This window comes from Poecilia mexicana, unplaced genomic scaffold (assembly GCF_051168715.1).
Source record: "Poecilia mexicana isolate PSO_F unplaced genomic scaffold, ASM5116871v1 scaffold_10, whole genome shotgun sequence".
In the NCBI taxonomy this organism is placed as follows: Eukaryota; Metazoa; Chordata; class Actinopteri; order Cyprinodontiformes; family Poeciliidae; genus Poecilia; species Poecilia mexicana.
Window position 1 is genome coordinate 16,692,159 of NW_028263379.1, and position 15,999 is coordinate 16,708,157.

A 15,999-nucleotide genomic window follows, 5' to 3' on the forward strand; every position below is an offset into this window, starting at 1 on the left:
ATTGCATGTATTCCTTTACTTTATGCAGTCACAGCCACATTTTATAATGCATAAATGAAATGCGACATCAACAGAAGTAACAATATACAAAGTAAAAAGAATATTGTCAATTAGCTGTGTGACCTTTATTGTCAATGTAGATGTATATTACAGATCCCATATAAAAATCTCACTCTTGATATTTTTAATTGCTGAAGAAATTGTCAGTTGATCATATTTGTTCGTAATAGAATACATAGAATACTTTATTATAGTTTACTATTATTATTATTATTATTATTATTGTTGTTGTTGTTATTATTATTATTACCTGCTGTAATATAGCTTCTATGCGATGATATAGCTGTAATATGCTATATCATCGAATGTTCTGGTACTTTTTTTTTTATCAGGACTCTAGAATATGCGTCAGAGTGATCCCTCTGTAGTTCCTCCTCCTCTTTGACGATACGTGCAACCCGTGTAGCGTCTGCCCCGCCCCAGTTCTATAAATACCCACCCTCTCCTCTCTAGAAAGCGCTATACTTGCGGGATGTGCTGACAGAAGACTTTTCTCTTTATCCCACTAAAAACGCCCATTTTCTTTTGACTTGTTTTTTCGACCTCCGGCATGGAACTGGACCGCCGGCTGTTGCTAATCCACTGCGCCGCTCACGCCCTCTCGGTCGCGGCGGGACTGCTGGTGGTCGTCCCGATGGCTCTTAACGGCTCGGCTTTCAAAGGCCGCTGCGCCCTCTTCTCCGCCGGCTACTGGAGGAAAGAAGACCGGGCCGAGTTTACGGAACAGCCCGGGGAGATGTCTCACCTGGTGGTGCAGCGGTGGGGCCCGCTGGAAGCCTGCCAGCTCGCCACATTTGTGGGTATTTTTACAACGCTTTACGGGGCTGCGCAGGGGTGGAGGTGCCTCTTCTACCTGCACGGACGGCATGACGAGTGAGTCCACGGACATGCACAAACATTATTATTATGGCAGACGCACAAATTTTGCAAATATTTTCAGTCCAAAATAAACATCTGTACAATATGCCTCTAATTGGTATTTTATAACAATATGCAGTTTTGTAGTGAAAAAGCAAAGCATTTGTATTTGTACTAATAACTGTAACTAATTATAAAATAACTAATTATTTGTAACAAATTAGTGGTCAATTATAAATGCATTACCATCGAATGTTCTAGATTTTTTTTTTTTTTGCTGCTTAAACAATTTAATTTGTTGCAGGCTTTATATATTTAATTTCCAATATAAAAAGTGGTTTAAACATGGAAAATAGAGTATTGCAAAGGTAAATACAGGCTCAAACTAACCCAATACCGTCTCATAAATAATACATTTTATCTTTTTATGTAATAAACGCTGTTTAAGTTGATGTTTTCCCATGTGTGCGTCGCCTCCCAGCACCCTGTTTTCATCCTTCCTCACGGTCTTGCTGAGCGTCTGTGTGCTCTTCCTGTCTGCGGGGGCCAGCGTCATTTTGTCTCTGGGATTCAGCTCTTGGTGCGACACAGTCACCGATGACAACACACGTCCCTACAGGTAAAATCAAATGATAAAGTTCTCTCAGTAATAAATGTTTCAACAGATGAGTAGAAGAACTTTTTATGGTCTGTGTTTACTATTATGAGCATTGGTCATAACATCTCTTGTCTTTCATGCTTGTTTTGTGTTCAGTTGTGCAGAGTCCCAGTCTGTCCCTCTTTACCTGGATGTTGACACGTCTACTTTCTACACAGATCTCAGTCTGGCTCAGGTAGGAGCTCAAACTGAAACACACCAACATGCCTAACATGATAGAATCTTTCATTACTCTATTGACAGGCAATAAATGTGACGGGTGATCAAAAATTATGAGAAAACGGGACAAGTATCAGCATTGTCATCACTGAAGTCAAAAATCTAGATGTTTCATTTATTCAGTGGAAAAGGAGACATTGATCCTGGGCATAGAATCATATGATCTCAAATATAAATTAAAATCTGTTTGGTTGGGAGAATCAAGGTTTTGACCTACTTTTCTAAGTATTGCCAGATTAAACAGCTGGAGGTCTCTGAAACAAACATATAGTTTATGGATTCAAAACTGAAATATTCACACAGTCCCTTGCAAAACTATTTACACCCAACTGACTTTTTTTTTTTTTTTTTTAGCTTTTGTGAAGTTGTAACACCACACCTTAATGAATTTTATTGTGTTTTTATATGATAAACCAACAAGAGGTAGTGATTTTGAAGAAAAGTAATACATGGTTTAACATTTTGTATACATTTCAGCTTTCTGTCCAACATAGCTCTACATTAGGTAGAAACTAGACAACACCCCCTTTGTGAAAACAAGTGGTGGCAGTATCATGCTCTGCGGATGTTTTTCTTCAAGACATTTTTTCTGTTTGGGATAAAGGCACAGACAATCCTGGAACAAAAGCCCTTAAGAGACTGTAAAAGACTTGAGATTGGGCAGAGGTTCACCTTGAAGCATTATATTTATGATAAAAAAGGGAAATCTGTGTAGCATTTTCCTCCCAGCTCAATCATTCACTGCTCTGTGTTGGTGTAGCACAGGAGTGTGCAACCTTAAAGAGTCATTTTCACTTTCAGGGCAGCCAAATAAAACTCATTTCAAATGTCCCACAACCTTTTGAAAAAAGACAACTTAAAATTTCAGACAAATAGCTACTATTGGTAATTTGTTGGCATTTTTAAAGAACTACCATTTTATTTCTATTTTTAGAATTTAAAATAAAGACGAAGATAAAAAATTAGCAAATAGAGGATGGATATTTTTTTCTGTGGAATGGAAAGTTATGTGAAAAATAAAAATGCACCTAGATTCCAACCTAATGGCAAGAAAATGAAATCTAAAAACATATTAGTAATACTTTTAGTGTCTGTGGAAATTCAATTCAAATACTGCAGGAATAAACTGAAAACTATTTAAAATCTGTGTTGTTATCTTCTCTACATTTAAAAATATCCGCTGGTTCCTTTTTTTTTTTTTTTTTTTTTAGCCAAGCCAAAGTTATTAAGAGCCATTGTGAAATGTTCAAAGAGCCACTTGTGGCTGCAGGTTGCAGACCTCTGGTGTATCACATAGATTCCTATGGTTGAAATACCAAAACAACTCTGCTTGATACACACAATACAATATTTTAAGCTGAGTACGTGAATCCAAACTTTCAGAGATGTTTTTGGCCTGTAGTCGTGACTGTAAGTCTTTGTTTGCATCTTCAGGCATCTCTGTGGTTTGTGACAGCCCTGTGGCTGGTTCAGTCCATCCTGGCCTTCCTGCGGCTCTACCACTCCCACAGGCAGAACATCACGGGGCCTTGGCTGCACCGAGACAAGGAGCTGCTGCTGGGACACACTCCCCTCGACAGCTGCTCCCCGACGCCTCCTCTTCCCCCTGCGACCCCGAGTGTCTGCGTCTGACAGGGAGGGAGTGAGGTAGTGACGCAGCTCCTCACATTTAACGCCACCGTTTTAAACCTCATCTTGTTCATTATGACCACTCATAATGTCCACTCTGCACGTCTTACTGTTTATATGCCTCATCTTAGTCAGCAGAGCCTGACCTTTTAATTATATTATCTGCGAAGAAGCATCAAGAAACTGCAGTAGGGAAATGCCAAAGATACAGTTTTTTGTCATTATTACCTTTATTTTTCTGAGAGATGCATCTAAACAAGATTATAAAATATACAACAAACCATGGGAATTATCTAGTTTAAAGGGAATTGTGACTTGAAAGGAAAACCTAAATGCTTAAAATTGAGAATTTGATTGAAAAAATATTTGGATCATTTTACTCATTAAAACTTCAGGTGATTTTCTGCCAGCTTTACTTAAGATTTGCATTTTAATAATTTTTTTTATTTGTGTGACATTCCTACAAAGATGGAGTTATCAAAGTGTGTGATGTTTTGGAGTAAGACACAGTTTATTTCAGAAAATCTATGTTGGTTTTTTTTCTAACCTGGTAACCTAAATGGCTATAAAACCAATGATTTTCAATGTTTTTGATAAATTAGGTAAATGACCTAATTAGAACATGTTTTATATATACGGTGGTCCTCAAACATCAGCAACACCCTGATAAAAACCCACGTTTTTGTGATGTATAAAAAGGCTATGATAAATAATTTAGAAACCGTCTTTGAGAACAATCATTATTTGTAAAAATTTAACTGAAAAAAGCTTTTCACTTGACATTATCTACCTGTTCAACCTGGCAAAACCTCTCCAAATATATCAGAATATGAGGAGATCTGTTGCTCATAGCCTCCTTTGATTTTTATGTCAGATCTTTACTTTAGCTAGACCAGTCCATACCATTAATCGTCCTTTTATGAAGTTCTTCTTTTATTTATTTGACTTGGAAAAATAAAAACCTTGTTCACATTCAGCTTTCTAGCAGACTCTGGAAGGGTTTTGGTAAAAAGTCAATTGATGTTTGGAACAGTTCATGATTGGTGGACAAAAAGTCTAGTTCTATCTTGATGTTGCCATCACAATGCTTCACATTGTTCTTTTTAGTAATGTCCAATGTTATTTTTGGATCAAATGGTTTTTTTGTTGGGTTTTTTTTTCACTGTGGCCTAAAGTTCAATTATGTTTTCATGTGACTATTAACTCGTTTCCTCACAAGGTTTAGCGATATTTTTGTCATTTCTTGTATGTTTTACTTGAAATATGAGGCTTCAGTCTTGCAGCCCTACTCCTTAGTGCAAAACATAGAACATTGTTGTCACATATAGAGCACAACAAATGCTTGATAGAGATTCCTGCAGCTCCTTCAATGTTGCTGTCATTCTCTTGGCACCAGTTTTTGTAACTTTACTGTGTCCCTTATTTTCTTCAACAGTTTCTATCTGTTTTTACTGTGAAGAGATGTATATATATTTATATAGTGCTGTGGATCCTTTTTCACATTTCACTTGACTGATGAGGCCTTTGCATGATATTTTTGATCTTCTATTTTATTTGTGCAAAACTGCTTGGTAAGAGACAAATAATCACCTGGCATTTTAACTGGTATGTGTACAGTTTTGAGAGTCGCTCTGTGTAGAGGAGATGAGCTCAAAGACGGCAAACACAGAAGGGAATTCTAGTCTAACATTAAATTTGAGGCAAACAACAACTAAAGTAAGTAAAAATTGTCAGAGGTTTCAGTCCTAACAAAGACTTCACTCTTATCTCAAACTGAAAGGATTCGACTAATTTAATCAGATATGCTATAATAGTCCAGTGATTTAATAACCAGTGTTCAGAACATTTACTGTGCTTTGTTCTATTTATTTATGTTACTGACAATGCATCATGATGGTTTTTTGTTGGTTATTTAATAAGCATGGTTGTTTACATTTCTCCTGGATTCCAACATTTTGCACAGTTGTGTCCTCGTCAGGGATGAAAAAAAAGCTTGTTCTGTTTTATTCAGATGAAGCACTGTGGTGCTTTTGTTGTGAGAAAGAGCTACATGTTCATGGAAAAGGGCTCACTGTGTGAGCCTGACCTGAATGTTCTGCTGTGTGCACACCGCTGAGCCTCTCTGCTCCTGTGACGACTTTTATGATGGTGCTGTTTGTGTGGACGGAGCTGCTCTCTGGATCTCCTCCGGTGATCTGCTTGGTATTTTTAACTACTTTGTTGATCTGTGGTAGCTTGGATACAGAGAATGACGATGAAAAGAAAAAATGTTGCAGATTTATCTGAGGTTTTCTGTTTAAATTGTTGCGTTTTGTGGACGACCAGAGTGGCTGTAATGAAACGCAAACGGTGGAGCTGGAAGTCTGAAGTAAAGAGAGATCAGCTGGTGTTGCAGTATGAAGCTATTTATAAAATGGTTTTTGTAATGGAATTGACTGTAGTTCTGTTTGTTCTCTCATTCATATTCATGTTTTTGCATTTGTCCTGTATTTCAATAAAATACCTGCTCTTATGTTGTAGTTTCTTTTTGTGTGTTGATGATACTATAGTACATCCAGCAACAAAACGGCGGCCCGTGTTTACTGAATTGATGGCTACACTACATTAATCTGTATAAATAAAATAATGAATAAAGTAATGATTATATGAATTTCAAGGATCCTTCAAATTTGAGATAGATTAAAACTCTAAAACATTTAAACTTTTTCAGGTCTCTGTTTTGTGCTCCACATGTTGCCCAATGCCCATAACCTTTTTTTGCCCTGTGGACCAGTTTTAATAAGAAACAATGAGGTATTTGTTAAATACAACAGAATAAAATGATATAACCTGCATGTAAATGGTGGTATTTAAAAAAATATATAAGAATAAATGTCAATCCTTGTGTTTCAGTTCTGATTAAAATAAGAAACATGTCTGAAGAACCACTGAATTATGAGGTGCATAAATATTTAAGTGTCAATGTTGGTAATTTATCTCTTGCCAACACTGTCAGACATTAGGTCAGTGTTGGTTTTTATTGGTTTTAAGACAACTACATTTGTTCAAAAACTATGAATGAGATTAACCTAAACGTTATATCTTCTTAGCCCCAGGGGGCGGTAATGCAACTTGAAGGAGGGCAACCGCCCGCCAATTGACTCCAAAAAGAAGACGAAGAAGAACAAAGCAATAATGTTTTGAATCACTCCCTTATTTATCGTTCTGTTGATTCTTTTTTTTTCCTGAAAAAATCCACAGCCTGGTTTATCCTGATGTCTTAAGAATGAAGCTGGTGGACATTAAGAAGTTAAAAGTGGCCGAACTGCGGTCCAAACTAACCGAACTGGGTTTGGACAGTAGAGGTTTGAAGGCTGACCTGGTGGACAGACTATGGTCAGCCTCGCAGTCAGTACAGAGTCCAGAACATGTAGAACTGCTGGAGGGCAGCTCGTCAACACCCTCTGGACCGACGGAACCAGTTGAAGTTCAGGTTCGGACCGAGTCCTCATCACTGCCGGTGGTCGACTGTGCCGCTGCGCCGTGTGAAGTAGACCGGGGTAGAGAGTACACAGACACTGCCACTCAGACTGAGCCAGAACCCGGTTCACCAGCGGTACCACCGTGTTCTGAGTGCCGTTCAGGGACCGAGACTGTCTGCCAGGCGGAGGGCAGGCAGCTGGGGCATTCAGATGGTCCTCTCTCTGAGGAAATGGGCAGAGGAAGAGCTTTCTACGAGTTCAAGGAGGAGATACGATACAAAAGGTAAATCCTTAATAAAGTGAATATTAAAATCTACAAAGCTATGGGAGGCTAAACGGGACAAATTTAGTAATTTAATTCTTCATAATGTTTTTTCCGTACCTTCTTTCTGGTGGATATGGCTTTATTGAATTTAAACCACCAGATTCAAATTGATGTAAATGTTGTCATTTAAAGTGTTTCTGACTAACAAGAATTCCTTCACACTGGAAAAGAAAGGCTTGAGTATGGAAAAAGTTTGGAGTTTCTAAACTCCATTCCTTATTTTTTAATTGTTTAGAAATCTAAACCAACATTTCTCATAAATGAGAAAGTTCTTTTTCATTTATTCATATTTAAAGGTTACATTTGATCTTTTATTTGCTTCATCACAACTTAGGTTTTTGTCAAGCTCTATAATTGTTGGCAAAATGACAAATGAACATTAATATCAAAATTGTCCATTATAACTTTATACAGCTTTAAAAAAAAGCTGTATAAAGTATAATGCAGTCCAGATTTGAGAAATCTTTTTTCAAATTTTCAAATTGGTCTAGATGCCAAGAAAAGTTTTTCAATGTCTTAGTTTAAGGGTGTTCACACTCAGAGAACCACTTTTTAAAATCTTTTTTATATAGTTTTACATGTTTCCGTTTGAGTTGTAGAGGTTATGGGATGATAAAAATAGAATTACAATTGTCTGTTTGATTTCATTTTTTTTCACCATCCATATTCGTCTAATTTGACTATTTATAATGCTTAGATCTGAGTCATTTTCTTAAGCCCTGTATGAGGGACCAGTGAGGCTTTCTCCACTCCTGAACATTTAACAGGAAGGCTTACTCATCAGATTTATTCAGTTTCTCTTCACAGAAAGTGTTTTTAATTGAGTTGCTGTGTCTTTCCAGATCCAAATCACCACAGCTTCAACAGGACAAAGGCGAGGAAGAGTGGGATGAAGATAAAGTTAGATTAGATCCATGTGAGTCCAGAGTGAAGTCAGTTTCCTTTTCTGGAAAGCTGTTAGAAACGTCGCTGACACTTTGATTGTTTCCACAGACGGCTGTCACCTCCACTTTGAAGTGAGCTCTGATGGGTCCTGGGGGCAGCCACGGTTCTGGGATCGGTTCCCGTTGCTCTGGTCCGGCTGCAGGCTCACCCACGGGGTGCGGCAGGGACGGGTGGGTTTTGAGGTTCGGGTGGAGAGGAGGTTGCTGACTGCTGACCAAGAGGTCAAGGATCCATACGGACTGAGAGTGGGCTGGTCTGTGGGCGACTCCTCTCTGCTGCTCGGTGAGGATCAGGTCGCTATTATCCGAACATGTTTTTTCTGTTTGTTGTCAGAGCTTTAACTGGAACTTGTTGTGTTTCATGTCAGGGGAGGACGAGTTTTCTTTCGCTTACGATGGACGCGGTAAAAAGGTTTCTGATGGAACCCAAGAGGAGTACGGTGAGCCTCTCTCTGAGGGGGACATCATTGGCTGTTATGCTGTGAGTTGTCTTTCTTTATATTCTTTAGTTTGAGTGGTGCTGGGATTGTTCTCAAATTTCTTATTGTTTGTGCTTCCACAACCACAGGCCTTTTCTGCAGATGGCGCTGTTGAGTTGTTTTTCCATAAAAACGGTCGTTTCCTGGGCGCAGCTTTCTCCCTGAGTGCCTCTCTGCTGCGGGGTCGAGCCTTGGTTCCTCATGTTCTCTGTAAGAACTGTTCGGTCCGATTCCTTCTGGACCACATAACCCCTCAGTGGTACCCTGGACCAATGGGATTTATGCCGCTGACAGCGCTCCCTGCTGGTCAGAGAGTGCGCATCACATCGGCTCCTACCTCCAGAATGCAGTCTGAGGTTAGATTTTGGACCTTGCTATTCAGGTTTAAAGAACCTCATATTTGTGCTTCAATGTGAATGAATATACACTCAATATGTAATCAATCGTTCAGGCTGCAGGTTTCACCTCTCTGTCCCTGCAGGTGGTGATGATGGTGGGTCTTCCCGGCTCTGGGAAGAGTTTTTGGGCTCAGACGCTGATGAAGCAGCATCCAGAGAAGAAGTACAGACTGCTGGGGACAGAAGATCTGCTCGCTTGTATGCTTGTCAGTGAAAACTCCAATTTGTATTCATTTGAGCAATTATTTTAGAGCTCGATCCACTTCAGAGCAGCTAGTCCTCATAACCTGTGTGTGTGTGTTTGTGCAGAGTGGTGGTCAGAGAGACGGCAGGCTGCAGCAGGCCTCCCAGTGTCTAACTGATCTCATTAAAGTCGCTGCCAAGACGCCTGGAAACTACATCCTCGACCAGGTAACTGAGAACTTCACCCAAAAAAAAATAAAAATTACTAATTAAAATAAAAGCTTGCTGTTTGTGTGAGTGAATCATTTAACGCAACTTTTTTTTCGTGTTTTCCCAGTGCAACGTCCTCTTCTCTGCACGTCGACACAAGCTGCAGCTGTTTGCAGGCTTCAGGCGGCGGGTGGTGGTGATCTTCCCGTCTGCCGACGAGTGGAAAACACGACTGTCGCAGCGTCGAATGAGCGACGGCGAGCAAATCCCTGAGACTGCCCTGCTCAAACTCCAAGGTTCGATTTATTTGCTTCTTTTTGGGAAAAAGGGTTTCAACTTCAGTTGCACACAGGGATGGGCATTTATTGTCTTTATGTGATCTTTTTGTCCCTGTTCAGACACAGCATTGACATTGTTTTTGTTTTCCTGGCTTTAGTGAGCTGCAGTCTTCCAGAACCGCAGCCTGACCTGATGGAGGAGTTACAGTACGCAGAGCTGCCGCAGGAACAGGCACAAATCCTCCTGACGCAGTACAAAGAGGAGGCTCACAGACTGCTGCCTCCTGTCATCAAACCAGACAAGAAACCCAGATGGAACAAGAGAAGACGTCACTTTCTCAGTCCTCCACCGTCAAATGGGATGCAGTGGGGAGCTGTTCATGGTTGGCATGAGACACAATGAATATTTTCTTTTATGTCGACATACTGGTGCAAACTGCTGGTTAACATTGCCTTTGTCTCTGAAGGTTGGCACAACACAAGAAGTGACATGCAGCCTTGGAGTCAGCAACCAGAGGCCAGACATGTGAGGAATTTTTATCTGTTATTTGTTCAGCTTAAAATAGTCTGAATTGCTTTCTGTTGCAACACATAATCTCATTTAAAGTTTTTATTTTTTATTTGATGTTGATAAACCAAACCAATACAAAATTAGAATCTTTCCATGAAGATTTTTAACTGTATAAGAATAGATTTAATGTTATATTTAAATAGATGTGTGTGTGTGTGTGTGTGTGTGTGTGTGTGTGTGTGTGTGTGTGTGTGTTGTTGCTCCGGGTTGATTCTTTTTCTTGTCATTTTAGTGGAACCTGCCTTATCAGCAGCAGAACTACAACTACAGCAGAAGTTTCGGTTTCAGCGGCTACCAGAGTTACTCCTGAGGAAACATGAAACGAGAAGAACGAGGCCGCTGTCACAGTGGACTGGGATGTTTTTTTATGACGATCACTGCAAAAAACAAATGCCGACTACAACGCCGTGCAGAAGTCATGAGGCGTCCCTCATTTGAAATTAGACAGAAATGCGTTTTCTTGTAACCTCTTAAGCATTTGTTCTCCACATTCTCCTTTTTCAATCCAGGATCTGCAATTGTTTTTGACACTTCAGGCTCATCTGAAAGGAGTTAACCTATTGGTCCTCTGATGCTCCTTGGGAGGTAGTTGCAGAGCCATAATGACCGCAAACGGAAAGGGAATCAATAAATGTGATGGAGTTTATATACAAACCTGCTGAAAAATATGTCTTCTAAAAGTCTATCCCAGCCGGTCTCCTTTTTCATCACGGGAGAAGTTTGGCTTAAAAACAAGTCTTCTATAGTTACATTTCTGTCATCTTGAACAGCTAAATAGGCCACTTAAATGTATGTGGTACATTTTAAGTGGCCCGTACTTGTATAGCGCTTTATCGAGTCCAAGGGACCCTGATGTGCTTCATAGTACATTCACATGTTGATGGTGGTAAGCTGACGGACACAGTGGCAGAAAACAAACCCTCCATTTTTCCCAGTTCAACTTCTAGCTTATCATGGTCAGCTAGAGGAACAGCGTCAAAAAGCAGCCAGAGTCCAAAGAAAACGTGATCCAGACCACCTTAAAAGGTTACGAGAAAACATGGCTCATTGGAGGCAAAGTCGAAAGAACAGAGGGATGGCTTAAAACTTTTGCACGGTGCAGTGCGATAAATGTTGCACGCTGTTTTGTACAATCAAAGATAGCCGGGGTTGTTTTTCAAAGATGAAATGATGAGATGTTTTTCAAACTTTGTAAAAGATTTTTATTGAAAATATTTTAACCGTCTTATTTTACAAAGAACAGAGTTGTGACACCACTGCTGGTCTCAGAGTGCTTGAGGTGAATAAATTTAACTGGTAAACTTTGTGCTCATCTTTCCTCCCGGTTTTGTTTGGCTTGGCTATCCTGGTTTCACCACCTGATAAAGCAGCATGGCTCCTTTAGCGGAGGGACACATCTCCGACCACAGAGGGCTGCTTCTGTTCAGCTGCATCACCTCCTGCGACACAAAACACGACAGAAACGACGTCTGTAACCAGCCCCGATGCTGAAGCAGGAAATCACGCCTCCGACTTCAGAGCTGAACTGACCGTTGTGCTGAGGAAGACGACGTCTGTGGACTCGCTGGCCTCTGCTCCTCCTTTCCAGTACAACGCTCTGACTTCATGAGAAGACAGAGAGCAGCTGAGGACGCAGAGACAGAAGTGACTTAAAGTTACCAAATGTTTCAGACGTCAGGTGATATCTCACGTCACAGAAAACGCCTCCTCTTAAACCTGCTCTGTTTTGATTATGATTTGATTGTAGCTATAAGATTTTAATATATTTTTTTTACCTGGATAAAGAAAGGATAATAATACCTGATGTAAAACTCTGAGCTCGGGCGTCCAGCGCTGGTGTGGTTGAGAGCGATGCCCATCAGGACAGGAGCGCCGAGGCTGCTCAAAGGAATATTTACCTTCAGACAGAACAAGAAATATTGTCTCAATCTGATCTCCCTTCTGGATCAATAAACTACATTTGAACTGAACTGAGAAAAGGACAATGAAGAGCCACTGTCACGTTAAGAACTGATTTAAAATTGAAGCGTTCTTATTTTAAACATGAAGCAACAGTTACCTCGTCCCTGATCTCAGCGCAGATAGAGGAGAACAGCTCCGAGACGACGGCGTCCGGCCTCTGCTGCATCATGACCAGACTGATCTGCTCTTCACCCGCCGCCTCGCCCAGACGCTCACACACCGCCTGAAGATGGCAGCAAACGCATGAAGACCAACCACAGACCGAGGGTTTAAATTAAACATTGTTACTCTTTAAACGTCACCTTTGGCTCCGGGTGGCCGCCGGGAATGTCCAGCAGCCCCCCCGCCTCGGCCACCTTCTGGCTCCTCCTGATGAACACCACCTGACCATCACATGTGCACAACACGGCGCCGACGCCCAGGGGCTGCGCGAGCAGGGCCAGAGGGTTGCCAAACTCCTCCTGCCCACGGCGGCGTAGCTCTGCCACTTCACCAGACCAGTTTGTTCCCAGGTAGTCCTTGTAGCAGGTGAGGCCCAGCCTCAGTGTGAGGACGGAACCAGGGCGATGTTTTGGCTGTGATATCTTCTGACTGACTCCTTCACCGTCTTCTGTCTGAAGTGTACAGCCGTTAATAAAGTCCCCAGGCCGGTGAGCTGCGTCTCCACAGTCAGACTGAAAGCAGCCGAGGTTCTCTGGAGAGGCCAAGCAGAAGGAATGTAGCCTGAATTTGGCTCCGTTAAAAAGCCACGGCTCCTTGGAGAGCCGTTCGGTCCAAACCTGGTTTATGTGCTGCTCAAGAAGAGGATCTGTCTGCCTGTTGAATCTGAGGGAAGAATAATCCAGAGTTTAGTTTCATCTCTCAAAGAGTTATTCAACAGTTCTTTAAAGTTATCAGAGGCTTTTGGTTTTCATAGGTTCATTTATAAAATATGGAGCAAACTTTGTCGTAGTAACAGGCTTCGGGGAAGAAAAGGTCTAAAGATCCAAGTTAAAGTTTTATTTTATGTATCAACACTGGTTCATGTGCTGCTGTTTTTTTTTTATTTAAAAAAAAAGCTAAACTAACAAAATTTTGCCAGGCTTCCTTAGTAAAAGAGTGTCTTAATTTTAATGGTGATTTCTTGCTTAAATAAAGGTTGAACAAAAAAATAAAAAATAAACAATCATAGTAAATTCCTTAACAAAAAACTTAGCTTTTATAGATAAAACCTTGATATGGGATGGCTTTTAAGTTTAATAAAAAAAATGTCTTTAACTTTTGCTAAAAAATTAAGAAAAACTAATCCTATATGAAAACATAAATTGTTTTTATATAATCATAGATTTTACCAAAACATACTTTAAATGAAATAAGACTTTGAAACAATAAGTTTCATGAAAAAAAATCCTACTCTTAGAGCTGAAAAGATACTTTTAAGACACTTTGGAATGAAAAAAAACAAAACATTTGTATAAATCATATAAAAAATATTAAATCTCCCTTTATGGAGAAAAATAAGCTTAAGATTGGACGAAAAAAATGCAAAAAAAAAAAAAAAAATATATATATATATATATATATACTTTTATCAAGGAGACAAAATATTTTTATGCATAAACTTCTCAATATAAGTGTTACAACATTTAATTTCCTTTTGGGACCAATAAAGTGTTTTTGAATTTAATTAAAGTACTTTTACTTTAAAAACAATACTACTTTTATATAAAAAAAAATAATTTAAATAAAAAAAATATCATTGGTCTAAAAACATCTGACCAGGACCCATTAAAAAAAAATATAAGAAAATCAGTAAAGATCTGAGTACCTGTCTGAAAGCTCCACCTGTACTTGGTGCTCCCGCAGCCCGCTCCAGGGTGCACAGTCCAGCAGAAGAGACACTTCAGGGTCCATCATGTTTACTGTGGATGATCACTGGAGTCCACTACTCTCTCTGAGCTCAACCTGCCCCTTTAACTGGTCGTGATCATCATATGAAGACAATGACGTTTTGTATCCTGGTAACTGGTGAGATTAAACCTAAAGAAAAAAAAATCACGTGTAAATAATTTTAAAGACGTCAGGGAAAATAACATCCGAGTTGGTTCACTCATCGTAAGCAAACAGAAACACCAAGGTCAAACAAATCAGAGATTATAAAGCTGGATGAACGTAATATCTATGTTTAGTTCAACATTCAATATTGCATCTTCAAGAGATAAAACGAGTAAGCGTTAGAAATAGAAACTAATTAGTGGCTTTTTCCACTGAACAGAGTCCAAATGTGCATGATTTGGTTTTGTTTTGGTCATCAAAGAGAATGGGAGGTTGTGTGGAGCCGACTTTTGCTGTTCAACAAATTTTTCCGATTCTGATTTTAAGTCTTAAAACATCTAATAATTCTGGATGAGTGCTACTTATTTGCTGTTCATATAACTTAAGAATCTTAACTTTTGTCCATGTATCTGTTTTTCCTGACTCAGTCCTTTCCGTGTGATATCAACAGTTGTGTCACTGTATCTTGAATCACTGCACTCTTGCATTAGCAATTATTACCCGCATATCGCTGTGCTTTAAAGTATTTTTTAGATGCAGACATTCTTGCTGAGGATATAGCGAAAAGTATTAACATTGCGAACGTTTACAGTTTGAATTAAAAGCATTTAAAACTGTACGGTTCGATTAACGTATATAACAAATTAGTCTGAAAATGTTAAGATAATGTCGTTGTTTGCTAACAGCTTTAGGTGATGACTGTATAATCAGGGACCCCTTCCACAAATACACTTCATGTTGCTCTTTAACCTGCAGAGGTGCAAGGTGTGGTTTAATGTTAGATTCGTCTTCTTTAATATTTTAAACCAATAAAACTTAACAAAACAACGATCTGACGCTGACGATTACCTGATATAGAAGGTTTAAAATGTCATTTAGAGTTTTAGATCACTTTCACTGGATTTAAGCAAATGAATAAATGAATAATCATCCTCAGCAGCACCAAAAACACAAACAACACAGTAACAATGAAATGAAGTATTGGCAAATAATGTTATTTAACAAATTTAGCATGCAAAACATTAACTAGTTTACCCTAAGAGTTATTTTAATATGTTTCACCTGCTTGGCAGTTTTGTTCCTGCTTCCTTTCTCCAGACTGAACTACCTTTCACAACACTAGTCGTTTCTTCCTCTTTCCCCCAAATCTACGTCAGATGTCAGAAATATACTCATTACCACCACCGCGTGGTCAAACTGTAAAATTGCAGTTGATTGTGGAATGAAATGACTAAAAATGTATGTTTTTGCTCAGACAGATCGCTTATTTATGACAACTGAATGCATGTCACTATAATGTTATGATCAAAATCAAATTTATGTGTCCACTTAAGGTAATAGCAGGGTTTCCCATCGTGGAAAAGTTAGGGGCGTGTTTTTGCTCTATTTTCCGTCAAGTTGCCTAGATACTTTTTTGTGTGTAATTTTCAAAGTAAACATACAAAATTTTAAAAAATAGTACAAACATTAACCATTGTGGTAGGTTATCTAAAATTGTGTTCCTCTTTGATGTTTCTAAAAGCATTTATTTTCTCCTTTAAAAAGAGAAGAACTATGTTGTCATACTTCTCAGAATCACAGAGAAACATTTTAGGCATTTAATACTAATGCCAGACTTATTATTTTAGACCAATAAACAACATTGACTATGAAAAAATATATGCTATTACATTGTTAACACATTGCTTTTTGTGACAAAAAAAATTGTGGTAGTGACGACAAATATTTTT

General features: G+C 39.2%; 3 protein-coding genes across 3 annotated transcripts; 2 read left to right on the forward strand and 1 right to left on the reverse strand.

The window, feature by feature from the left end:
• Window positions 1-492: 492 nt before the first annotated feature.
• LOC106915799 (transmembrane protein 179) lies at window positions 493-5,936 on the forward strand. Its single transcript, XM_014983657.2, has 4 exons — window positions 493-933; window positions 1,400-1,537; window positions 1,673-1,751; window positions 3,230-5,936. Exons 1-4 carry the CDS (start codon window positions 611-613, stop codon window positions 3,425-3,427), a joined length of 738 nt encoding a protein of 245 aa, XP_014839143.2. The 5' UTR covers window positions 493-610; the 3' UTR covers window positions 3,428-5,936.
• A 622-nt stretch (window positions 5,937-6,558) lies between these two features.
• On the forward strand, window positions 6,559-11,579 carry si:ch211-107m4.1 (heterogeneous nuclear ribonucleoprotein U-like protein 2). Its single transcript, XM_014983646.2, has 11 exons — window positions 6,559-7,168; window positions 8,053-8,126; window positions 8,204-8,437; window positions 8,523-8,635; window positions 8,723-8,989; window positions 9,115-9,237; window positions 9,341-9,442; window positions 9,552-9,720; window positions 9,861-10,085; window positions 10,170-10,228; window positions 10,506-11,579. Exons 1-11 carry the CDS (start codon window positions 6,690-6,692, stop codon window positions 10,581-10,583), a joined length of 1,923 nt encoding a protein of 640 aa, XP_014839132.2. The 5' UTR covers window positions 6,559-6,689; the 3' UTR covers window positions 10,584-11,579.
• nudt22 (nudix (nucleoside diphosphate linked moiety X)-type motif 22) lies at window positions 11,452-15,425 on the reverse strand. The gene is made up of 7 exons (XM_014983647.2): window positions 15,332-15,425; window positions 14,043-14,254; window positions 12,538-13,060; window positions 12,333-12,458; window positions 12,074-12,171; window positions 11,804-11,897; window positions 11,452-11,712 (listed from the first exon to the last, which is right to left on the reverse strand). The coding sequence occupies exons 2-7, from the start codon at window positions 14,129-14,131 to the stop codon at window positions 11,614-11,616; spliced, it is 1,029 nt and encodes a 342-aa protein (XP_014839133.1). The 5' UTR covers window positions 14,132-14,254; window positions 15,332-15,425; the 3' UTR covers window positions 11,452-11,613.
• Window positions 15,426-15,999: the final 574 nt, after the last annotated feature.